The sequence below is a fragment of the Adiantum capillus-veneris genome, chromosome 7 (assembly GCF_014529385.1).
Source record: "Adiantum capillus-veneris isolate H3 chromosome 7, ASM1452938v2, whole genome shotgun sequence".
NCBI classification, from domain to species: Eukaryota; Viridiplantae; Streptophyta; class Polypodiopsida; order Polypodiales; family Pteridaceae; genus Adiantum; species Adiantum capillus-veneris.
Genome location: NC_140937.1, coordinates 95,178,442 through 95,204,153, shown reverse-complemented (window position 1 = coordinate 95,204,153; position 25,712 = coordinate 95,178,442). Strand labels below are relative to the sequence as shown.

The window sequence follows — 25,712 nt, the reverse complement described above, 5'->3', positions numbered from 1 at the left end:
TTACTTGCCTTTGTTATCCTGGCCCCGATTGCGCTTGCAATCCCTCATGTCCAATATTTTAGAGCATTTTTGGCGGACCTCATCTAGCAAGAAGGGTCTTCGGCTTCTATCTATGGACAAGCTGTGTTCTCCCAAGCGGCTTGGAGGGGTAAAATATTTTGGACTTGAGACGTCATCTTCTGGCTCGGAAAGCTATGCTGTTGCCAATTTTGGTGGAGCAGCAGCAACCCTGGGCTCTCATGGTCACACATTTGTGTACGCACATTGTCACCCCTTCTTTTGGTCATTGGCAACCGATTTATTGGGATGTTGTTTTTGGGAAGCTTGAAGGACACATTCCTGGATGTCCCTTTACTTCTTCTCTAATTGTTGATTAGAAGGTTGTCACTTCCCATTTGGCTTGGAATGGTCGACAATCCTCTGTGGGTAACTCTCTTTGCTTGGAGAGTCTGCATTGGAGCAAGGCTTTCGCTTCGACTTTGGTTCAACGGTCTCCTCGCCAAGCGCATTTTCTTTCCCAAAAAGGAATCTGTCAGGTAACAAGTAACAGAAGAAGAAGTCCTACCAACTTTTGCGGACCCCGTCCGATGGGGCCCTAGTGACATAAAGGGATTAAAATAAAGCATGACCCACACACAGAGAGAAAAAGCTGGTAGATTTCCAAAAAATTGCGCTCGCTGATGACGTGGCAAGCTGTACGGATTTCCGCGTTTTGCGCTGGCTTATGACATGGCAAGCTGTACGGATTTCTGTGATTTAGGCTAGCAGCTTTTTGGCTTTGCTTTTGGACTAGATGCTTTTGAGTTTGAAGGCTTTTTATTGTAAACTGCTTTTGAGTTCTAGGGCCTTTAAATATGAGGTCAGGGCTCATTCTCTGGCATGCTTCCTGGAGAAGGTGCAGAGTCTCGAGTACCGGCTTGTACTGTGTTGATGCAATATAAAGAAATACCGAAAGGGGTGCCAAGGTTTGGGGCCAATACTCTCTGGGGTGGAATTTCGCCACTTCGTGTCGCGTGTCGTCTCTCTCTTTCAGTTTTGTATTTATTGAAGTGTTAAAAGTCTGTTCATTCAGTTCTTTTCTATTGGCATGTGGTGCCCGTCTTGTGACATGGTTGATGACTCGAGATATGTTCTTTCGCTCGCTGATGCAGTGTCCCCCTTTCGGTTGGGTTTTCACTATTCTCCTCTCTGGCGGGAGATTCAAAGGATGCTTGCTGCTCACTCACCCATTCCTCCTTTGGATGTGGACTCTCGCTTCTCTGATTGGAATCTAGCTACTACTAGATTGGACTGCATCTCAGCTGGCAATGTCTATGCCATCCTTCAGTCTGATGTATGGATTGTGCATCAGGGTAACCAGCTGTGATTGCTTTCCGAGTCATCCTTGTGGTGGCAACACACATTGTGTCGCATTTGGTAGAGTCATCTGCCTTTGAAGGAACATGTTTTCTTATGGCGCTGCTTGGTGGGAGCTCTACCTGTTGGCAGTGTGACACATGCTCGGCATATTGCGCCTTCCCGCTGCCCCAGATGCCTTGAAGCTGAGGAGACAATGCCACACTTACTGTGGCATTGTCGTCACTCTAGAGACTTCATTCGGCAAATGTCGACTACTCTTCGGCTGCGTTTTCCTCCCGGCTCTTTTCACAGACGCTTTTGGCTTTTTGGGGTGCTCCAGTCGCCACAATCTCAGTTTGCGGTGTTCTTCACCTGGGTCAGATTTTGGACTATGTGGGTCATCTGGCATCGTAGGAACTCCTTAATGTTCCAAGGCACTTCTGTTTACCCCTTCCCCTATTTCAAATTATCTCTTGGTCAAGCGCTGCATTTTGCCTATGACGCTGGAGACATCACTCTTGATACCTACAGGATTTACTATGACTGTTTCTAGCCTTCGGAGCCTCATAGTGCTCCTCGTTTTGTATCCCTTTCTTTTCGTGGGTTTTCCTCACTTTGAGGTTTCCCATTGGTAAATTAATCAAAGCAGATTTACAAAAAAAAAAGTGTGTGTTAATAAAAAGAGGAAAATGGTATAGCCTTTCTATCATCCAAGCGTGCCATTCCCCTCTTGAATAACAAATCTTGTGTTCAACTCTCGTCGGATAGATCTCTTGGGATAGTTTCCCACGACGTTAAAAATTCTCTTCTTCTTCTCCTCCTCCTCCTCCTCCTCTCTCTCTCTCTCTCTCTTGAATAACAGGTCTTGAGTTCAACTGCTCGTCCGCTAGATCTTTGAGGTCTCTTGGGATAGTTTCCTACGACGTTAAAACTCTCTTCTTCTTCTTCTTCTTCTTCTTCTCTCTCTCTCTCTCTCTCTCTCTCTCTCTCTCTCTCTCTCTCTCACACACACACACACACACACACTCTTTTTGGTGATGTCAGATGGAATTACTAACCAGAAACCTCAAAATGAGGAAAAACCATAGAAAACATTACACATGGAAAATTAGAAACAATCAAAGTAGAGCTCATAGTGAAGGGAGGAGAGATCATCCAAGTCATGGGCAAATTTAAGGGATTGACGAAGAGAGGTTTTGAAGAGGAACACATAATCCACTTGTACCGCATGAGTAGAGTACGCGCTCTCCAAACTGTCCGAAGCACCAAAAAACGAACTCAAGTATGCATACGGCCGAAGCATTGGCAAAAGCACTCCAAAAAGCCAGAAATATCAACCAAAAGATATCCTAGGGACATGAGTGTGAAGGCATGTAGAGATGTTACTAACAAACCAATGCATATGAAAGCAATACCACAAAAAATGCGCGAAAATCTCAATCCTTGCAGTGCAACAAATGCATCGCAAAGAAGCAACTCTTTGCGTATGAAGAAAATTGCCAATTGGGAGAACTCCAACGAGACATCTCCACATGAACAATCGCTCTTTCAGGGGAAGTTTAGCATGCCAAATGTTCATAACCTTATTGTGCCACCAAGCGGTACACTTATTCACATATTGCAGTGATCCGCTATCCAAGAGGATGATTGCAAATGGTGATATACCTTCCTGGCACAAAAGGAATGCATAGGAGAATCATCATAATGCCAATTAGAGAGATGATCCTCGGCAAAAAGTGGCAGAATGGGAGATTTAGAAACAACAAGATCTTTAATAATTTGCCATGCATGTCTATAATGCATACCAAGATGAGTCGCTTGCCGAAATGAAAGTACACTCTTATTAGCGTCAACCGCATCATATATCGAAGCAATGCCTTTCTGGAGAGAAAATAAGCATGTTTGGCAACCACTAAACTAAGGTCTGATCATAGACCATGCTCCAATGTATGCTTTCTAGCCTGAGTGAATTGCCACTATCACCATCCCTACCATGCGAGGACAAATGCTTAGTGACTTGCTTCCAATAAGATAGAAGACTGGATGCGAGGGGGTAGCCCAGAATTGTAGCTTTAAGTTTTTCAAAAATCCAATATGAAGGTTACCAATGACCAAAAGTGGGTGTAAAAACCGCATGAGAGCATAAATAAGCAAACATCAGCGTCCAAGGTATTTTTGCTCCACTAAAACTAACGACAACGTGGTCTTCTTGGCAAGAACATGAGAGCATAAATGTAAAATATTGGAGTACATGTTTTTTTCATACATAGTAAAATATCAGCGTCCAAGGCTGTTTTTGCTCCACTAAAACTAACGACGACGGGTGGCCTTCTTGGCAAGAACATGAGGGCATAAACGTAAAATATTGGAGTACATATTTTGTCCATACAGAGTAGTCACAATCCGCGTTTCTCTGAGTAACTGGACCAAAAATGTTCTAAAATCCGAGACATGAAAGCACGAAGACAGCGAGCTGGCCAACGTAACAACGATAGAAAAAATTGCATGTATGTTATCAAGATGGACTGAATTATTCTGAGGCGTACATGTAAGGGCCAGGTAAACAATTTCCAATCATGTAATTTGGATCGAAATTTATGCTCAACCTAGTCCAATCGTTTGGCATTGTTTACCGTCCACGCTAAAGGATATCCAAGATATCGCACAATCTGATCCGGCCTCACAATCTCACCTGCCCATAATATAGAATGCCAATCCATTTGATGGAATGGCAATAGTTTAGATTTCCAAGAATTGACCTTAAGACCAATGGCCATAGCCATCCATGATACATTGTACATTAGCTGGTTGAATTTTTGGGCCACATCAGCCCATACATCTTTAAAACATCCATGATACATGGTACATCAGATAGTTGTTTTTTGGGCCAAAACATGGAATCATCAACATATGCTTGGGCAGCAAAATGATTGCCGAATGGTAATACCAATCCATGCAAATGTCCAAATGCCGTCAAAGAATCCAAATAAAGCAACAGAGGATGAGTGGCAATAGCATATAACATGGCACTCAAAGGACGTCCTTGTCTGACAGAACGACCGAGATCCCATGATTGCGTAGGCTCGCCATCAATTATGCCCGAAGATTGACTATACTCATAAAGAAAATAAACCACCTACTGCATTCGAGTACCAAAGCCCAAGCACTGTCACGGGAACGGGCACCATGTGCCAACGGAAAAGAACAGACTGAACAACTTTAAGCACTTCAAATAACAGCTGAACTGAAAGAGATGCACGACACACGAGACATGGAGTGGCGGAGTTCCACCCCAAGAGAGCACTGGCCCCCACCCTTGGCACCCCTTTCGGTATTTCTTTATATTGCTTCAACTCAATACAAGACGGTACTCCACGCTCTGCACCTTCACCTGAAAGCATGTCAGAGAATGAGCCCATGGCACAAATTTAAAGGCCCTTGGCCTATGAAAAGCAATTACATGAAAAGCTTCAAACTCAAAAGCATTTGGTCCCAAAATCAATAGCGCCAAAAGTTGCCAGCCCATTTTGCGAAAATCTGTACAGCTGCCATGTCATCAACGTAAAATGCAAAAATCCGTACAGGTTGCCACATCATCAAGTCAGCCTCTACCACGTCATCACTTTATTACGCAAGCCTTTTATGTGTGTGCCTTGCTTTCTTTTGGTGTCTTAGGTCACTTGGGCCCCATCAAGCGGGGTCCCATAAGTTGGTGGGAGCTCCTCTTTAAAAATAGGCCACTCGGCAAGACTTTGCAAGTCGGTAAACTTCTTCTGCTTCTTCTGCTTCTTCTTAAGGTTTATGCCCCTCGGCCAAGATCTGCAGATTGGCTCCGTTCTTCAGTTGCTTGACACGTGAGTAGTTTGTGATACCCCCCCTTCTTGAAAGAAAGTAATCGACCGCGATTACAGCATATCTGCAAAACAACTCAAGTTAGCTCAAAAATTTCCGAGGGTCATTCTGAGGGACATTCCGAGACAATTAGTTTTTTCGATCTAGATTGGAGCTCTTGATATCTTGGGTCATTGGCTTCCCAGAAAAATCTCATCCAATAAGGAGTCTCATGCCAGATCGGACCTCTTGACATTTTGGCATAGTAAAATTATCCATCACACCCAAACCGCACTAATCTCCAACAAGTGTCTTGATGCAATAAAATTACATACCCATGCAATCTCATCCAATTAGTGGTTGGCACATCACAATGCAACACAAATGCTCATATATGCATGTAACAAAACATAGAAACGTAAAGCTGCCGATGAACCCCCACCCCCGCAAATAACCATTCAGGTCCGGGCCATGAGCTGTTTATCGACTCCCTCAACACTCCTCCCACAAATAACCTAAAAGGGTCCAGGCCAAGAGATATAGAGGCCTTTTACAACCAAACGCCCCCTAGACCGTAGCCTGCGAAATTTGGAGGTTCAAGCATAAAACAAAACGCTCCCTAGACATCTCGTCCGCATCATTTGGAGGTTTTCTAGCATACAACGAAATGCTCCCCAGACATCTCGTCTGCGTCGTTTTAAGGTTCAGACAATACCAAAACAACATTTCTCACTACTCCACCCGGGAGTAAATCACCAAGCATTGAAACCAGTATTGAAACCAGAGTGAAATAGTTCAAATTGGCACCAAGACACGTTTAAAACAGATATCATCCATTTCAAACAAATTCCAAACAGGATCACCAAACAAGTTCTCAAACAAAACTCAGAAAACTACTAAATCAAGTTGAAAAGCATTCTCGACATCGGTCGAGCTCGAAAGTTGATAGGGCTTCCGTCCTGAAACCTGCACCAAACTTAGGGTTAGATTTCTTCCATAAATTTGTAGCCGACCGTAGCATGGTCCATAAGCTCTTGGATAGACAGTGTTCCTATAGCCGTGATGGTAGTCCCGAGATATAGCAATCACATTGGACCTCCAAGGTTATCAGCTCGAGAAGAGGCATCTGCTGAGAGATGTCGAGAAATTTTAAGTTGTAATCTGCTAGGATTTCTGTGGCAAGCAATTTAGGATACCCCATCTACCAGAAGCTGCACTCCAAAGCAAGATGTCTGAAGGCATGTAACTTCACGCAAAAATTTTCTTGAAAACTTGCCAAGTCCTTGGAGTGTACGGCTTGGTAGCTATAGACATCCACCACTGCGTGGCACTACCTCTAAGAAAAAAATGGTGGCTTGAAAAAAAAAATGATCCTTCTCGTGCAAATGATCCTGAATTCCTTATGGCTTATGCACTGTAAGACAGAGCGTTGAAGACGGGAGTGCGCTCGATGCGCGATGGCGTAAGGGTGGGAGTGGCTAATAAGTCCGAAGTCGGGACAGAAATATTCTATCATAATATTTTCTTGGAAATCTCGGAAGCCCCATCTTGCTCCGTCTGCTCTTTGGTAGGATCGGTAGGCTTCCAAAAAAAGCAAACGCCTGAAGCTCTAATACCACTATAAATGGGACGAGCACCACGTGCCAACGGAAAAGAACAGACTGAACAACTTTAAGCACTTCAAATAACACTGAACTAAAAAAGATGTAGGGCACACGAGACACAGAGTGGCGGAGTTCCACCCCAAGAGAGCACTGGCCCCAAACCCTGGTGCCCCTTTCGGTATTTCTTTATATTGCATCGACAAGGTACAACTCACATGGCTCTGCTCTGCATCTCCCCCGGGTAGACTGCCAAAGTAAGAGCCCATGCGTCATTTTAAAGGCCCTTGGCCTCTAAAAGCAGTTTACATGAAAAGCTTCAAGTTCTAAAAGCATCTACTCCAAAAGTATCTGCAAAAAGCTGCCAGCGTTGAAATCTGCAATTTCGTGCACTCTGCCACGTCAGCAGCCATCAGCGTAAATCGCGCCAATCCGTACAGTGCCACGTGGCAATCAGTGTGTTTCACACACGCCAGTTGCGTCATCTTTTTTATGTTGGAAATTGTGTGTGTGTGAGAGTGAGTCCTTCTTTATTTAAATATAGGCCCCATCGGACGGGGTCCCATAAGTTGGTGGGAGCTTCTTCAAAAATTAGGCCACACGGAGAGGTTTTGTAAGTTGGTGAGAACTTTTACTCCTGCTTCTTCTCTTAGGGTTTCAGCCTCTCGGTCGGGATCTGTAGGTTTAGCTCTGTTCTTCAATGGCTTGACACGGCAGCGATTTGTGACACCCACACCCCCACTCTCTCTCTCTCTCTCTCTCTCTCTCTCTCTCTCTCTCTCTCTCTCTCTCTCTCTCTCTCTCTCTCTCTCTCTCTCTCTCTCTCTCACACACACACACACACACACACACACATTTTTCTTTTTTTGTTAATCTTGTTCATGGAATTTACAAGTGGGGAAAACCCATGAAAAATAAGAGATACAAAAAGTTGGAGCACCATGAGGCTCCGAGGACTAGAAACAGTCAAAGTAAATCATGTAGGCATCAAGAGTGATGTCCCCAGCATCAGGAGAAAAATGCAATGCTTGACCAAGCGACAATTTGAAATAGGGAAAGGGGTCAACATCAATTCCTTGAAACATCAATGAGTTCTTACGGTGCTAAATGCCCCACATAACCCAAAATCTGACCCAATTAAAAAACACCGTAAACTGAGATTGCGGAGATTGGAGCACCCCAAAAAGCCAAAACCATTTGTGAAAAATGCCGGAAGGAAAACTCAGCCGAAGAGTAGCCGACACATGCCGATGAAGGATCTGGAGCAGCGACAACCCCACAATAAGTGTGGCACAATCTCCTCAGCTTCATGGCATCTAAAGCAACGAGAAGGCGAAATATGCCGTGCATGCAAAAAGCTGCCAGCAGGTAGAGCTCCCACTAAGCAGCGCCACAAGAAAATACATTCCTTCAAAGGTAGATGACTCTGCCAAATGCTAGACAATGTTCGTTGCCACCAGAAGGATGACTTGGAGAGTGACCAATGTTGATTATCATGACGCACAATCCACACATCAGATTGCAAGAGGAAAAAAGCATTGCTGGCTGAAATGCATCCAGTTTGGTAGTAGCAAGATTCCAATCAGAGAAGCGGGAGTCCACATCCAAAGGAGAAATGGGTAAGTGATCAGCAAGCATCCTTTGAATCTCCCGCCAAAGAGGAGAATAGTGGAGACCCAACCGAAAATGGGACGCGGCATCAGCAAACGAAAGAACATGACCTGTGTCATCCACCACTTGATGCACCTGGCATATTCCTTTTTGAGAAAGAAAATACGCCTGGCGAGGAGACCGCTGGACCAAATTGGGAGAGAATGCCTTGCTCCAATGCTCTCCAATCGAAGGGAGTTGTCTAGAGAGGATTGTCGACCATGCCATCTCCCCTAGCCACAATATCTTATGCCAATCACACTCATTCAAAGGTAATAGCTTGGATTTATGAAAATTAACTTTGAGGCCTTCCGCCAATCCAAACAAGTGAAGAGTATGCATAATTTTCTCCACATCATCAGCAATTGAGAGGCATAAATAAAGAATCATCCGCATAGGCCTGTCCGATAAAGTGTTGTCCAGATGGTAATGTTAGGCCATGCAATCTACCAGTGGAGGTCAAGGAATCCAAATACATAACGAGGGGGTGTGTAGCCATTGCACAAAGCAAAGCACTAAGAGGACATCTTTGCCTTACTCAACGTCCCAAAGGCCAAGATTATGTGAGAGATCCATCCAACAAACCTGCAAAAGTGTTGTGTGCATGCAAGAAAAATACAATGCAGGATAGCTTAGGCCCAAATCCCAACTGTTGCATGGTATCTGCAAGGTAATCCCAAAGAACAAGGCAATGTCAACTTGCATGACCAAGACATCCTGTCCACACACACACACTTTTTTTTTTTTTGGTAAATCTCTTTTGATTAATTTAAGTGGGAACCTCAAAATGAGAAAAACCCGCTAGAAAAATGAGATACAAAGGGAGGAACACAGAAGTGTTCCGTGATGTGAAAGCTCTAAGAACACACACACACACACACACATTTTTTTAGTAATGTCGGATTGAATTATTGATGGGAAACCTCAAGTTGAGGAAAACCCATAGAAAATATTACAAGCGATAAATCAGAAACAGTCAAACTAGAGCTCGTAATGAAGAGAGGGGAGCTCATCCAACTTTCCAAGTCATAGGCAACTTTAACAGATAACCGAAGAGATGTTTTGAAGAAGGGTACATACTCCGCTTGAATCTGCTGAAACGTGAGGAGATTACGTGCTCTCCACATAGTCCATAGCACCCAGAGTCTAACCCAGTCGAAAAAATGCATATGGCTTAAGCAGTGGCGGAAGCACCCCAAAAAGCCAGAAATATCGACCAAAAAGTATTCCAGGGAAACGCACGCAAAGAGATGTAAAGATGTAGTCCACAAACTGTTTCGTATAAGAACAAGACCACAATAAATGTGGAACATTCTCAATGCTGGCACCACAACGAACACATCGCGAGGAAGCTAATCTTCTGGAGTGCAAAAACCCACCAATTAGGAGGACCCCAATGACACATCTCCACATAAACGATCACTCCTTTAAAGGAAGCTTAGCATGCCACACTTTCAGCCAAGTATCGTGGCTTCAAATTTGCCCAGTAAGAAGGCTGCCAATGCCCAAAAGCTGGTGTAGAAACAACATGAGAACACAAAAATGTGAACATCAGCGTCCAAGGCTGTTTTTGCTCTACCAGTACCAAGCCTCTTTTCTGGGAGTAAGTAGACTAGAAATGGTCCAAAATCCTAGACATGAAAGTCTGAAGACGACGAGGTGGCCAATGCAATAATGGGAGAAAAAATTGCATGTGTGCCACCCAAATGGACTGCACTATTCCGAGTCTTGCATGTAATGGCCAGGTAGATAGTTTCCAATAATGCAATTTAGACCTAATTTTATTCTCAATCCAATCCAAGAATTTGGCATTGTCTACTAACCACGCCAACGGGCATCCAAGATGTCACACAATCTGATCCGGCTTGACTATCTCACTTGGCCATAATATAGAATGCCAATCCATTAGGTGCAATGACAAAAGTTTAGACTTTCGGAAGTTAACCTGCAGACCCGCAGCCAATCCATAAAGATGTAGAGCTTCCATGATACATCGAACATTATCTGGTTGATTTCTAGGCCAGAACATGGAGTCATCAGCATATGTTTGCGCCACAAAATGATTGCAAGATGGTAATTCCAATCCATGCAATTGGCCATATGCTATTAAAGAGTCCAAGTATGTGTCGCAATAGCATACAGCATAACACTTTAAGGGCATCCTTGCATGACCGAACGACCAAGATCCACAACTGAGTGAGCTCGCCATCAATTATTCCCAAAGATTGACTACGCTCATTAAAAAAAATAGACCACACTACACATTCTAGACCCAAAGCCCAAGGCTAACATTATTTGTGCAATGAAGTCCCACTGAACAGTCAAATGCTTTCTCTATATCCACCTACATGATAAGTACATCTTGTTTAGTATATTTCGCATACTCAATGCCGATGAAAGCAGTAGCAATATTATCCATAATTTGTCAACGAGGAATGAATCCATATTGGGCAGGATGTATGCCGGAAAACAACTGATCTTTAATGCGTGTAGCTATGATTTTCGACATCAATTTGTAAATGACCCGCATAAGTGCAACAAGACGCCACTGCGAGAAGGATTCACATAACGTTTGCTTAGGCAACAATTTCACTAGTCCTTTCCACAATTGCAGTAAAGATTGTGTAGTCCATGCAAGATTCATCATGAAAAGTAGAGACTGCTTAAGGGATTCCCAAAAGCGAAGGTAAAATTCAACCGTAAGACCATCCCATCCAAACGATTTCCAATGACAAAGATGTAACAAACTATCATGCAATTCATCTTTAGTAAAGCTGGCCTCAAGAGTAGCTACATCATCCATCATCAATATAGAATGCACATGCGACAACAATAATTTTCTAGCTTGCAAAACCTCTGTTGTGAGGGAGCCTCTGGAATTGCGAAAACTCGTTGAAAGTGATTCACCATGGAATTTTCTAGCTGCATCTTATTGGTAGTCCATTGCCCAGTATCATCCTTCACTCTTTTAATGGCCACAGATTGCCACGAGTGATGCAAATGCTTAAAAAATTTCTTTGACGAGCAATCTTTATCCATGAAGGCATGCTGTCTTGATCTAACCTTCCATTTTCCAAGTTTCCTCTTGTTATTATGCATCAAAGAGACCTTAGCCGCATATAACTTCTCTTGTTCCGAATCAGTAAGTGGTCTAGAATCCGCAAGACTTTCTAAGTCTTGACAAGTTGCTTTGTCTTCGTACGCCTTGTCTCTTTGCTGATACATATACCATGTACCATAATCCTTTATAACTTCCTGGATCCGCATAACAAAACGATACCAAGCTGCATCCACATCACTAAACATATGCGAGACAAGTGGAGGAATCACCGCTTCAATCAACATTTGGAAGGCTTTGTGTGAAAGATATGCATTATTGATATGCAATAACCGCTTGCAGGGAAGAGGAGGATCCGCATACAGTGCCTCAAAATGAACCAAAAGCCAAAGAGGAAAGTGATCAGATAAAGTAAAGAAACGATCAATCCTCATATCACATACAAACATATCATATTACAGAGTGCCCAACAAATACCAACGATCCAATCGTTGGAGTGAGCATCATGAGTAAAAGTATAACCCCGCTCTGAAGAATGAGTAATGGCCCACTTATCCAAAGTCCATATATTTCTGATCTCACACATACAAGTGCATTCACCACACACACACACACACACACACACACACATTCACTCCTGCGCTAACACTAGCCGTGGCATTCTTCCATTTAAATACAATCTCTCACACTAAACCCATTATCTTGAACCAAGAGGTCTTGAGGGAGTTGGAAGCTGAATAGACACGCACTTGAAAGTGCCCGCTCATCACCAAATTAGTGGGATGGTCTCTATAGTCTGGTTAAGGATTGGCCTCTATAGTCTGGTCAAAAGAACAGCAGGTATTAGAGAAACCCCACCATCGATTTTGAAACAGTAGGTATTAGAGGAACCCCATTGATGGGTGGAGGCATTGTGGTCGTATTTTTTCAACCACTGAGGCAAGACTCCCTACATGCCCCAACTCAACATCATCTTGTTTTTTGAGCCTTGCAAGACCACTTCGCCATCGATGGTCTTCTAGTATGGGTGATTTGCCCTTGTCATTAGACATAATCGACGGGATTGCTTCATAGTTGATCTCCTTGTATAGCCATGTGAAGCTCATTGCGAGCGGCGACAAAGAACTTTGAAGCATCTTGAGATAACACATACCTAGATACATCAACATCCAACTCTTTACATTCTACCATGAAATGACCCAATTCGCAACATTCAAAGCAGTGGCCAGCAAAGACACCCTATTCCAGCAAGCCCAACCGGGCAATATGCAACCAATTATGCCACTTTTGGGGAATGTCCCAAAGCCTACGTAATCTATACCTATTTGTTGTTCTTATGCAAATAGGCAAAAGAACCTTACCCAAACCCTGCATAGTGGGATGCAATAGCTGGAGCATTCCTGCTTGAGGATTCTTTCAAATTTAACTCACGACATTACATTCTTTCACAAGAAACTCAAACATTATGATTTGTTTCCCTTCTGATCAGTTATCTAGAATGGCCATGAAAGTTTATCCCATCTCCTGCTTTGGACTTTCATGTGTATAGGTATGCAGCAAGCCTACAGTCCAGGAACCGATAAAACTTTTTAACCACTTTCACATTTATGATGGCATGTTGCTTACAAGATAACCATGGTGCAAATTTCCTTTTTTGTATCAACTGAATAGTCAATGCAGTCACAAATTGGAAATTAAAGCCTAAATGAGTTTTAGCATACTCCTTTCATTATCAGTTCCTTAAGCTTTCATGGTCCATAAATCATTCTTATAGGAAAAGGGGTGTCCGGATTCACAGAAATTTCCATAAGAAATGGACACCATCATGGATCTTTATTCACATGGTTTCATAAACACGCCCATAATCCACATCACCTCATGTAATTTACAATCCTTCATCTTTAGGAAAAAAGGTTTCAAAAGGAGATAGAACTTACAAGGTGATGGATGGGAACCGTTGTGAGTGTTCCAAAGCGCCCATTGATACGACCCACAATCTTATGAACCTGACTTGTAAGGCGTTGGTCTGCAGACACAAGCAGAATGTGGGCAAAAACTCTGGAAACACTATACCGTCAATCCAACAGAAAGAGACAGATTGCTTTCAAGATGGAGCAAGGACAATCCCTCTGCCCTCAGTAAGCCCACTTTTGACAAGCATTCAGTGCTCTAGCACCCCACTCTACCTTACAGACCCTAGACGTCCGGACAGATTTACGGTTGCTAATCTGACTTTGAAATTGACATAAAGAAGACTGCAGGGCAGAATGAATATCAAGGAGCAAACCGAAACCAAAGTACAAAAAATGTTCCTCATTCATGATTATGTGGAAGTGCTTGTTCAAAATGATAAAACCTCGGAACAAAAGTCAATCGCTGCCTCATTAAAAAAAATTTGACGAGTCACACAAATATAAGGGACAATAGAAACAGGATACCGATAATACAACAAAGGACAGGTAGAAGGATCTAGAGAAAAGTGAGAAAAAGCACAAAAAGAGAAATTAAATTATGGCCAGAGAAAAGGAACTAATGAAACCAAAATAGAAACAGCAAGCCTTTTAGTAATTGCCTAGTGCCTTTAAGCACAATTCAATACTGAAAAGCAGACTTGACTTATTGAAAAAGAAACATGTCATGTCCTTCACCATAAGACGAAAACAATCAAATAAACTTCCTCTATATGTATCTGACGTGGAAGTTCTTCCTTGATTGTCTATAAAACTTGCATTGCATCTTGGTGAGGCATAGTTGAGATGACATACAGTCATGGACATCTGTCCTTGTTGGAACTGCTATTTGAACCAACTGCACCTTATCCCTCCACTCAACATTTTCATCAAGGAACTTTTCAAAAGCAAGAAGTTTTTGAGGGATCCCTTTGATCATGTCTAGACGATCTACACCAAGCATTACCTGCATTAAGTAACCTGCATCATTACGTATTTTACTGGCTCAAAACGTCTTATGAAGAAGATTACAGTTAACTCTTGAGATAGAAGAAGAGATGTATACATAACTTTGAGACTGAGGAAAGTAGCTTGCAATCTGCAACACAGACTATCTACCAAAGGGACCCATACCTTGCGACCACAAAACTTCTCTTGTAATTCCTTTACGTACGTTTGCACCTCCGGAGATTGAAGTGCATCAATGAACCTGTTAGGATCAATGCCGATAGGAAACTGTAAAGAAAAGCATATATTTTTATGAGAACTAAAAACTTGCACTTAGTACACATTTCTAGCCCATGAGTAAATTTCAGACTACACATTAAGCATTGACCATAGGTTATTCCAGTGGATGTCAGTAACGAACATAATCATTTCTTTCAAATATGAAACGGTCTTATAAAATGTGAAAGAGCCAGCAATGTATGCTTCATGACTGGTATTCTCACTACAGACTACACTTTGGCCTGCGGGCTTGTCATTTGAGACTAAATTGTGATATTGTTTGGGTGGTTGTTTGTAACATTTTTAAGCCTTGAAAACTTAACTCGGTCAATGCTTAATCTTTGTGACTCAAGTCATAGGGCCTCGACCACTTGCACCAAGGTGAGCTGACCAATCTCTGACAGCTCAGGAGCTAACTTGCTGCCAGTCTTATGTATGACATACTACATTGGAGTTACAGATCTGGATGGAGCTAGAAGTCAGAGGACAGCCTTACATGTACCCTTCTGTAAAGGCAAAGCATCACATAAAATAACCATATAAATATTTAGCTAACTGTACCCCCTTCCACTACTACATCACACTCAATTAATTGATTGTATAGTATTGTACATCCGAGAATTGGGCATTGTATTATCATAATTTTGTATCTAAGACTAAGATCCATCCTACTCCCCACCTTCCCTATGATGATGTTGTGGTTAATTTCTGTCGACGTCAATGGGAATACGTGCAGATTTGTCTCGTATGTCATTTTGGCCTTTGATAGCTATTATGCAGAATTTCTCTCTTTCTTCTTTCTTTTTTTCTAAATCAAAAAATTTGGTATTTCTTGTCTCTCTAGTTTCTTTTTTTTTTTGGTTTCTCTATTTTCTAGTTTATCCTACCGCAATTACAAGCCCATTTAAATGCAATTACAAAAATTTAGGTTGCTCGAGCGAGATCATAATTCTCACTCTGTTCCTGTTGGCTTTTGTCACAAATGGGTGACGTGGCATTCTCCTGGACACAGTGGCAGCAGACCCCAGCACACACACACCCGCAAAAAGCACCGACAGGCTGACGTGGCAGGTTGTACGGACTGCCGTACGAATCTCCGGATTTTGCGGCGCTTTTCACGCTGACAATGCTGACGTGGCCTGCAGTACGGAGTTCCTGCTTTTACGCTGGTGAAAGTTCACTGGCTGATTTTAGCAAGGCTTTTGGGCCAGTTGCTTTATTTTTGAAAGCTTTTAAAATTGAATGCTTTTGGGGCTCTGCTTTTGGGCATCCCTTGTACCAATAAATAAGTGGGCAAAACTCACTTCTCAGAGCATCTGGACGCAGAGTCTGAGAGTGAGCACCTACCCACTCTCTTGCACTTTGAACACAAATTAATACAAAGAGAAATACCAAAAGGGACGCGAGTCTTTGGGGCCAATATCTCTAGGCACGGAACTACGTCGGGCCCTGTCAACATAATTGTGAAGTGTGAACTGTTTTAAAGTGAATCTCTGTTGTGTCGCGGTAGAATCTTGACTTGGAGTGTCCAAGTTTGTTATAGTGGTATCAGAGCGCGGCCGATTTCTTTCTACCGAGAAATCCGATCCTTTTCTCGGGACACTTATGGATTCCAACAGAGATCAGTCGACTTCTTCTACATCTGGGAATGTGGGAGGAGATCACGAAGAAGATTCTCATGAAGAGTACGGCCCACCTCGGCCTACTCAGGCTGAGATTGTAGAGATGGAACATCGACAAGTGGTTGACGACGCAACAAAGAAGATGATCAACATTGCGAAGGATCCAAAATTTGCAAAATTTTTGACTCAGCAATCCTTCGAAGAAGTGCACACCCAGTGGTAGAAGGCCACAGAGCCACCCATCAAACCGGCACTCAAGAAACCTCCGTCTCTAAGGATGTTTACAAAGCAAGAATTAGAAGAGGTGGTTCAGACACAGATCAATCGGCTTTTGGACGCGAACAACAAAGCCAAAAAGCACGACAAAAAGCCGAAGAAAGGAACTAACTTCCCGGGGTATTTGGGTCGTCCATCTACTTTTGCATCGGCAAGAAAGCAGAAGAAGCATGTACGATTTGAAGGACTACCCAGTTCTTCTTCTTCTTCTTCTTCTTCTTCTTCTTCTTCTTCTTCTTCTTCTTCTTCTTCTGATAGTTCTTCTAGCTCTTCTGCCTCGAGCGAAGAACACAGAAAAGGGAAAAAGCGAAGCAAAAAGCAAAGCTTTGGAAAGGGCAAGAAAAAGGCAAAGAAACCTAAGTTTCGCCCAGTTTCTGACAGTTCTACAGAGGACTCATCTTCAAATAGTTCGGACTTCGACGATCACATGTTTTATGCAAAGAAGAAGCATTTCTACAAAGCCAACCAATATGACTTTCTCGAAGATAAAAGCAAGAAAGTTAGAGAATTTCAAGAAGGTGGACAGTCAATTAAGTTTGACACCTTTTCTGGATTCCGAGATGCTCCGAGGGCTTTGGCCTTCATACAGCAGTTTGACATAGCTTTCTCTGGAGGGCATTACTCAGAGCACTCCAAGATTCGGAGGGCTACCTCTTTCTTCAAGGGAAATGCTCGAACATGGTGGTCCACACTTCTATTGAACAAGGAAGCTCCGGTTAAATGGTTGAAATTCAAAAGGCTTTTTATTTCTTCTTGGCTGACTCGGGAGTACGAACGAGATATACGAACTGCTTGGAATCATCTTCGGATGACGAAGGAAGATTCTCTGGATGCGTATTGCGAGAGATTTTGGAGCTCTTTTCCACCAGCTTCTTCATTTAAAAAGATCTCGTTTAAAGAACAGATTGAGCAGTTTTGTTGTAGACTTCCTACAGCGATCCGAGATTACTGCTTAGAACAAAAGTCAGATTCTATTCAAGAATCGATGGGTCATGCAAAACCCGGTTTTGCCATACATTCAGGTAATCTGACTTTACCCCACTGATGAGATCTTGACTTAGAGACCCAACAGACTTCTAATAATGAAAGTAGAAAGAAAAAGAGCCCTCAAGAAAAGAAAGACAAGGATTCACGACCACGGCTCACCCTTCGAGAGAGGGCCAACTACATCAAAGAGGGAAAGTGTTTTGGATGCGGGGAACATGGGCACGTCTCCGTGAAGTGCCCTTAAAAGGCACATCAAGAATAGAATCAAGACAAGCCAGAGAGTTCGAGAGCAGCTGAGGAACGTGGACGAAAAGGCAAGATGAAAGCAGGACTGGTTCCAGATTGCATGGGTACTGACCTAAGCACGATTGATGAAAGTACAGAACTTTGCCGGGCTAAGGGCAAAGTGAAAGATCAAGAAGCCCTGTTTTTCTTTGATAGAGGAGCCAAGGCCAACTTCATTTCACCTGAATTGGCGGCGCGGCTCGAGATTACACCCGATCGGATGGGACCACAAGCAGAGGCAGTTCTAGCGGCACCCGGACGGGACGTGGCCATTACACGTGAAATTGGCAAACTTCGTTTGCATTGTCAAGGGTGTTTGGGGCACGAGGACTTCTACATAATGCCCTTGAAAGGTTGTGATGCGCCGTGGTCGATTATCGGGCAAAGAAAGCGACATTGACTAATGAAAAGGGTGAAAATTTGTACTTGATGTGAAATTGAAGGGCGACTGTCCCTATTGTATCGCCCTCGGCCATTTCGAAATTAATGAAATACAATTTGTTTGTTTACTCGACGTTTTTGAAAGAGTTGAATGATGAATATAGGACAAATATGTCTGAACTTGATGAAGAATGCCAAGATTTTATCCACACTCATGCCGATTGCTTTTCTGAGGGCCTACCAGGAAAGTTGTCACCAGCTCGTCCTGAGGATCATACCATTGATCTGATACCTGGAAGCACACCACCGAACCGGCCACCTTGCCGTGTGAGCTGAGCCCAGAATGAAGAGATTATGGACCAAGTGAAAGACCTCTTGGAAAAGGGTCTTATCCAGCCAAGTACTTCACCTTACTCCTCTCCGGTGTTGTTGGTTCTAAAGAAAGACGGATCTTGGAGAATGTACATTGATTATAGAGCTCTCAATAAAATCACCATCAAGAACAGATTTTTGATTTCGAGGATCGATGATATTCTTGACCGACTACAAGTATTCTCTTGTTTCAGCAGGATCAATTTGAAGAGCGGATATCATCAGATCCAAATCGCGCAGGGAGATGTCTACAAGACAGCTTTTCGGACGAGCTTCGTTTTATATGAATTTTTGGTGATGCCTTTTGGCCTTACCAATGAACCAGCAACCTTTAACCGAATGATGGACAGGATTTTCAGAGAGTACAGATCTTTTGTTGGTACTTTCTTTAATGACATTATAGTCTTTTCCAAGGGTGAGGTAGAACATAGAGAACATCTGCTACAGGTCTTTCAGGCATTGCGAGATCACAAGTTGGTGATCAATGGAAAGAAGAGTGAATTTTTCTTATCAAAGATACACTTTTTGGGACACATCGTCTCAGCAGCAGGAGTGCAGATAGACCTGGCCAAGATTGAGACTATACGTGATTGGCCCGATTTGAAGAATGTCCATGAAGTTAGAAGCTTCTTGGGCTTATGTTCTTACTACCGGCGGTTCATTAGAAAGTTTGCAAAGGTTGCTTCTCCTTTGCATATCTTCACAAAGAAAGGAGTCCCTTTCTCGTGGGGACCCACAGAGCTGACTGCCTTTTAGACTTTGAAAGAGAAATTGACTACGGGCCCAGTTTTGACTTTGCCGGATTTGCAAAAGTCATTCGAAGTATATTGTGATGCTTGTGGTCTCAGTCTGGGTGCGGTCTTAATGCAAGAAGGCCATGTCATTGCCTATGAGATCCGATTGTTTTCAAGGCCAAAATTGACAGCACATATATATGAGACAGAGATTTTGGCGGTTATCCGTGCTCTTACTCAGTGGCGACATTACCTACTCGGAGCCGATTTTACGGTCTTCACTGATCATCAAAGTTTACACTACTACTTGTCACAGAAGCAGCTATCGGAAAAGCAGATGCGGTGGGCTAACATCTTGTCACAGTTTCACTTCCAGATTGTCCATGTGCAGGGACAGAAGAACTTGGTGGCAGATGCTTTCTCGGAAGCCATTGGTCTTGGCTATTTCCGCGATTCATAATAGAAGCTTCAAGGACATGGTCGATCAGCGCCACAGATCCAGATTTTTCAGATGTATTCAATTGAATAGAGAATGGGGAGGTAGTAGCGGGATATTCCATTCGGGATGGCTACTTGATAAGGAAAATGATGTCTGCGTGACACAGCCATTGAGGGAAAAGGTTTTAACCGAATGCCACTGTCCACCATTTACGGGTCACCACGGCATTGACACCACCTTGAAAGGTGTGGAGCGATACTTCTTTTGGCCGAGACTCAAGAAGGACGTGGACTATTTTGTACGCAGTTGCTTGGTATGCCAAAAGGTCAAGTTTGACAGGCATAAGGCACAAGGATTGTTACGGCCTTTACCCATTCTCACCCACGCTTGGAAAAGTATTGCTATGGATTTTATTTTTGATCTCCTGAAGACACGGAGTGGGCACGATGGTATCTGGACTGTTTTGATAGATTTAGCAATCAAGCTCATTTCATTCCAGTGAAGAAAACACTCAAGCCGGATCACTTAGCGAGACTGTTCATTGCCCAGATATTTAGATTACATGGCATGCCTGAGATAATAGTCTCTGACAAAGATTGCCGATTCACGAGTTTGTTTTGAAAGGTTATTTGGGAGAACATTGGCACGTGGTTGCAATTCTCGTCATCTTTCCACCCGCAGACAGATGCGCAATCTGAGATTGCAAACTCGTATTGGATTTATTGAAGTCTTACATTTCGGATTAGAAGACTCAATGGGAAAAGTATTTGCCCTCGGTGGAATTTGCCTACAATAACATGATTCACTCTTCGACGGGGAAGGCGCCATTTGAAATTATTGAAGGTGCTTCAAAGGTTCCACCCTTCTTAAGCACGAAAGATAAGATTTTTGAAGCCGACCAGTACACGAAGGACTTGGACACTGCTTTTGCCAAGGTCCAGGAGGCTTTAGAGAATTCTCAGGAAAGACACAAAAAGGCAGCAGATCGACATTGTCGCGATTTGAAATCGAAGGAGAACAATTGGGTGCTCTTACGTTTTGAGAAGGCACGCCCGAGAAAGAAAAAGGGAAAGGAGCAGCTTTTTCCATAGCTTAGCATTAGATACTATGGACCTTTTTAGATAAAAGAGAAGATAAATGATGTCTCCTTTAGACTGAAGCTGCGCGATACTTGGAGAATTCATAATGCTTTTCATGTGAGTCAAATGATGGGGAGCCAGATGAGCAACCCGAATGGAGGAAAGCAAGGAGATACTCGTTCCAGAACAGATATTGGCACATAAAGATAGAAAGATAAAAGGTAAAATGATAAGGCAGTTCTTGGTTAAATTCAAGAACTATCCCGCATTGGATCCCAAGTGGATGGAGGAGGAGGACCTGGCAGATACTCCTCAGATTGTGAAACTTTACCTTGAAGCATTTGGTTTAGCATAGTCTACTCCGATAGAACCCCGATTTCAGCATGGGCGAATCTAGTGCAGCGGGTTTGCACAAGAGGGGAGTCACTCCACTCCTTTGTCAACAAATTGCGCCGATTTTTGATATAGAGTCACTGATGTCCCTTTGGGTTTCAGGGATACTGCTAAGTTGACAGTATTTTGCTATATGACTTTATGAACTAGAATTCCTGATAATGAAAATGATACTCATTGATTTGTCCTTGACTTGTTTAAGTGCAGGAACTGATAGACGAAATGACTGTAGCATTTCGGCCTCATAAATCTCTATAGACATGATTGCTATAACGATTAGTTAATCGGGCATCTGTGAGGTCCCGAGTGGATCTAGATGCAATTGCTAAATATGTTGCCGATTAATCATGATCTGAGATTTGGAATGATTTTGAATGTGATTTGTCATGTGATGTCCTGTGATGTGACTATCAATTGATACATGTGCTAGATGTGTTGTTCCTAGTGCGTCGGTACTAACAGTCAGTGTCTACTAAGACAGTTTATGGCCTCTCTCTGTTTTGCAGGCGTAATCAAGGGCGATTACAATGCTTTCAAGAGGGGGGTATGTCACAAATGGGTGATGTGGCATGCTCCTGGACACATCCATAGAGTGGCAGCAAACCCGGCACACACGCAAAAAGCGCTGACATGCTGACGTGGCAGGTTGTACGGACTACCGTATGGATCTCCGGATTTTGCGGCGCTTTTCACGCTGACAATGCTGACGTGGCCTGCAGTACGGATTTTCTGCTTTTACGCTGGTGAAAGTTCGCGGGCTGATTTTAGCAAGGCTTTTGGCCAGTTGCTTTATTTTTTAAAGCTTTTAAAATTGAATGCTTTTGGGGCTCTGCTTTTGTGTACCAATAAATAAGTGGGCAGGGCCTCACTTCTCAGAGCATCTGGACGCAGAGTCTGAGAGTGAGCACCTACCCACTCTCTTGTACTTTGAACACAGATTAATACAAAAAGAAATACCGAAAGGGGCGCCAGTCTTTGGGGCCAATAACCCTAGGCACAAAACTATGTCGGGCCGTGTCGACTTGATTGTGAAGTGTGAACTGTTTTGAAGTGAATCTTTGCTATGTCGCAGTAGAATCTTGACTTGGGGTGTCCAAGTTTGTTACAGCTTTTTCCACACAAGAAATAAATCTTTTAAAGTTACTTTTGGAACAAGCTTAAGGCCTCTACAAGAAGGTCCTTAAGTGATCTTTTTTTTGCACATACAAAAAATTGCCATGCATAGCACCCTTTGTATTCCCTTGTATCAGCTTTCACCCCACCCCTACCCACTATTTTCTTTTCAGTTCTTTGTACTTTTTGTACCTAGACCTGGTATTAGATTCACCACATGTAATCTTTTGGTCTCATATGTTATTTTGGCCTTTTGAAGACGTTAATATTACATTTCATTTCTCTCTCTCTCTCTAAGTTAAGTTGACATCACAGAAGATTTAAGGCTCCAACACATCTTTCTCAAAAACGTATTATTATTAGCACATCGTGCCAGAGTCTTTTCATGAGACACATTAAATCTCCATGGAGAGTGCGAAGTGTTATGAAATCCTATAGTTAACAGTAAACAAATACATTTTACTATTTAAACAACAAGGAACTCTCCAAACTAGGGTATAAATCATTAATAAAAATACCGCAGCCACTCGAGTAAGCTTGCCTAAAGGATGATCCTCTACTCCTGATGGTGTTCCCTCTAGGCCCAGTATGCGTGTACATGCACTCACAAAATGTCTGGCATAGTCATAAGTATGAAACCTGAAAAACACAGGTCAGAAGGTTAACAGAGAAATGAACTATCCACCAAACAAATTTCCTGACAACCAAAGTTGAATCTAACTTGTCACACAGCAGACCAGTGTCACAATTGAGTTGCAACCTTGGATACAAAATCAAACAAAAACTCAACTAACCTACGTAATGAAGTATGTTGAAAGTTTGGTTACCTGATCCCAGCTACAGGTGACCTACCTATGTAGTCATTTCCAGAATGCTCCGGAAGAGTTATAAGACTCTTCAACCTTTCTAATAGTTTCTTACAATAAAAGGCCCGGAACAAGGTACAACAGATTGAGGAACAGGGCTAATAAGAATAACATACACTTAGAAATAAGTAGGTTAAACGAAGGTGCAACAAAACATACCCAATCAAGTCAGCAGAAAGTACAGCTTTCAGCAATTCCGAACGGGAAGGCAAAGTTCTATATATTTCTGATGAAGGAAATGGGGTGTGCAGGAACCAACCTACTTTAATATTATTATCAAGCTCCTTTAGACATCTTGGAAGAAACATGAGGTGGTAGTCGTGGCACCAAACAATATCTCCTTCTCTATATACACTATATACAACGTCTGCAAACATGCTGTTAGCCCTCTTGTAAGCTTCGAACTGATCTTCCAAGCCCCTGGTGCAAGAAAGTCTATCTTCTTGTGGTAGACCAAGGTAATGAAACAGAGGCCATAGCACATTGTTGCAATAACCGTTATAGTATTGATGCACTGTCTCCTCATCCAGGAAGACTGGTACACAACGCTGCTCAGTAAATCAAAGATAAGAAAAATGTATCAAATTCAGATTCCATGCAGACAATAATCACCTTATTGAAACAAGCTGCAACAAAACTGTATCAGATTCAGATTTCATGCAAACACTAACACCTTATAGAAACAAACTTCAAAACGATATTGAGAGCAACGGCAGCTTATATGCATGTGTGTGTTGAAAAATAAGTAATAAACTCTTTGTGTAAAAGACAATAAATGCCTGCTAAAAGTGGGCATCGCTTAGCTAAAAGTCAGTCAAGCAGGCCATGGACAAGCTGCACCAAAGCGTTCCAAAAAACACTCTTGCCTGCTCATTGGAAAACTTCTTACAATAGCTTCAAGCAGGTGTGTAAATGTAGCTTGAAAAAGATTTGACTGCAATGTGCATATGATCAACTACTGCACAAAATGCTTTCAGAATACAATCTAGATTTTATTAATTCTTCCACTATTGCCAGTCACCTGTTCTTCCAATGCTTTAGTCAATGCACCTTGATCAGCTTCATCAACAACATTGACACCTGCCCACCCAATCCATCGTGTTTCAAATTGTCGCACCCCTGTAAAGAAATGATACCATAAATTTCCATAATTAACCATCACCAACAATAACAATCAAGTCTCTTTGTATAATAGCTAGATATATAAGCATGCATACCACTTGGAATGAATATATAATGCCTACAAATTACACAAGTAATTGCACATTTGCAATATTTGAGGCTCTCTACCTAGCGTTGTATGTCAAACTGCAACTTCTACAAGCTGCTCTTATGGCGTACTTGCAACTTTTTCTGCCTTCGAATCATTTTCCATACTGACAACAGCCTCATTTCACACAAAAACAGTCACATTACTTCATTCTTTCATAGAGAATGTTCCTTCAACTATACAAAGCAAAGAACAGATATCAAAGAGGTGAAGTTCTATTTGGGAGTGGGGGGGAGGCGCGTGCTAGGGCTATCGACAAGCTGCTGCTTCTGCTGCCGTGCCGCAACGTTCCCCGGTATCACCCTCTCTCCTTACCCATCATGACGGTTGCCTGCTCGCCCGCTGTGGGCCTGCACACGAAGATGTTCCAGCGGCTTCGAACATGGCAACCTTCTCTCTCTCTCTCTCTCTCTCTCTCTCTCTCTCTCTCTTTTCCTTCTTTTCAATCTTGGTGCACTTTTGGCCTCTAATGTTGGCTTTTGTTTTGAAAATAGCTGTGCTAGATGCACGAGCGGCAAGAAGACAGAACGTTTTTGTCAAGTGCAGCGGAATTGAAATAGTGACAAGATCTAGACTTTACACTTCCACAAATCTTTACTTCTTTCCTTGCTTGTGTGCTACTTATCACAAATGATGGTTCCTTTTATTTCAGAGAGAGAGAGAGAGAGAGAGAGAGAGAGAGAGAGGGAAGGAGAAGAATATTGTTTTAACGTCGTAGGAAACTATCCACACACACACACACACACACACACACACACAGACCCGATGGGGTCCCAACCAACCCTCTCAAGGGTCCCCCACACCATTGCCGATGTGGTATTATTTGCTTTTGATTGCATAAATGGAATTTACACACATGCAATACCTCAATGCAGACTCTACTGACTCAAATGGGGAATATCGTCGCGACAACTCTTCAAAATGAAGCACCTCCGGGGCTGATTTGATGCACCTTTGGATCCGTCTTGATGAGGGTCTGTTGATGGCCACCAAGGGGTAGATCTTGGGCTGATTTGCACTCCTTATTGAGAGGAATGAAGAGCTGAAAACGCAAATGATGGTGGGGCAAAAGATGGACAGCGATGGGAGCACTCAATGCGGTGAGGAAATGGCCAAGAAGAGGCTCAATGGGCTGCCAAAGGTCCGGGCTGCAGCAAGGAGGTTACCCCTAGCAGATCCAAGGCACATCCGGCGAGGAAAGGGGCTGAAAACTGAAAACACTCGGCTGCAGGGCCGATCCG

The 25,712-nt window shown here is 42.8% G+C and overlaps 1 protein-coding gene across 2 annotated transcripts in view; it reads right to left on the bottom strand.

Moving 5' to 3' along the window:
* Nucleotides 1–25,712, bottom strand: part of LOC147454254 (alpha,alpha-trehalose-phosphate synthase [UDP-forming] 1-like) — a 124,291-nt gene that overhangs the window by 71,799 nt on the left and 26,780 nt on the right. For both annotated transcript variants that reach the window (XM_086516259.1, XM_086516258.1), the window contains 6 exons: nucleotides 24,223–24,320; nucleotides 23,361–23,749; nucleotides 22,854–22,974; nucleotides 14,562–14,663; nucleotides 14,244–14,394; nucleotides 13,416–13,504 (listed from right to left, as the gene is read on the bottom strand). In XM_086516259.1, coding sequence (XP_086372385.1) covers nucleotides 13,416–13,504; nucleotides 14,244–14,394; nucleotides 14,562–14,663; nucleotides 22,854–22,974; nucleotides 23,361–23,749; nucleotides 24,223–24,320 — 950 coding nt within the window. The remainder of the gene's footprint in view (nucleotides 1–13,415; nucleotides 13,505–14,243; nucleotides 14,395–14,561; nucleotides 14,664–22,853; nucleotides 22,975–23,360; nucleotides 23,750–24,222; nucleotides 24,321–25,712) is intronic.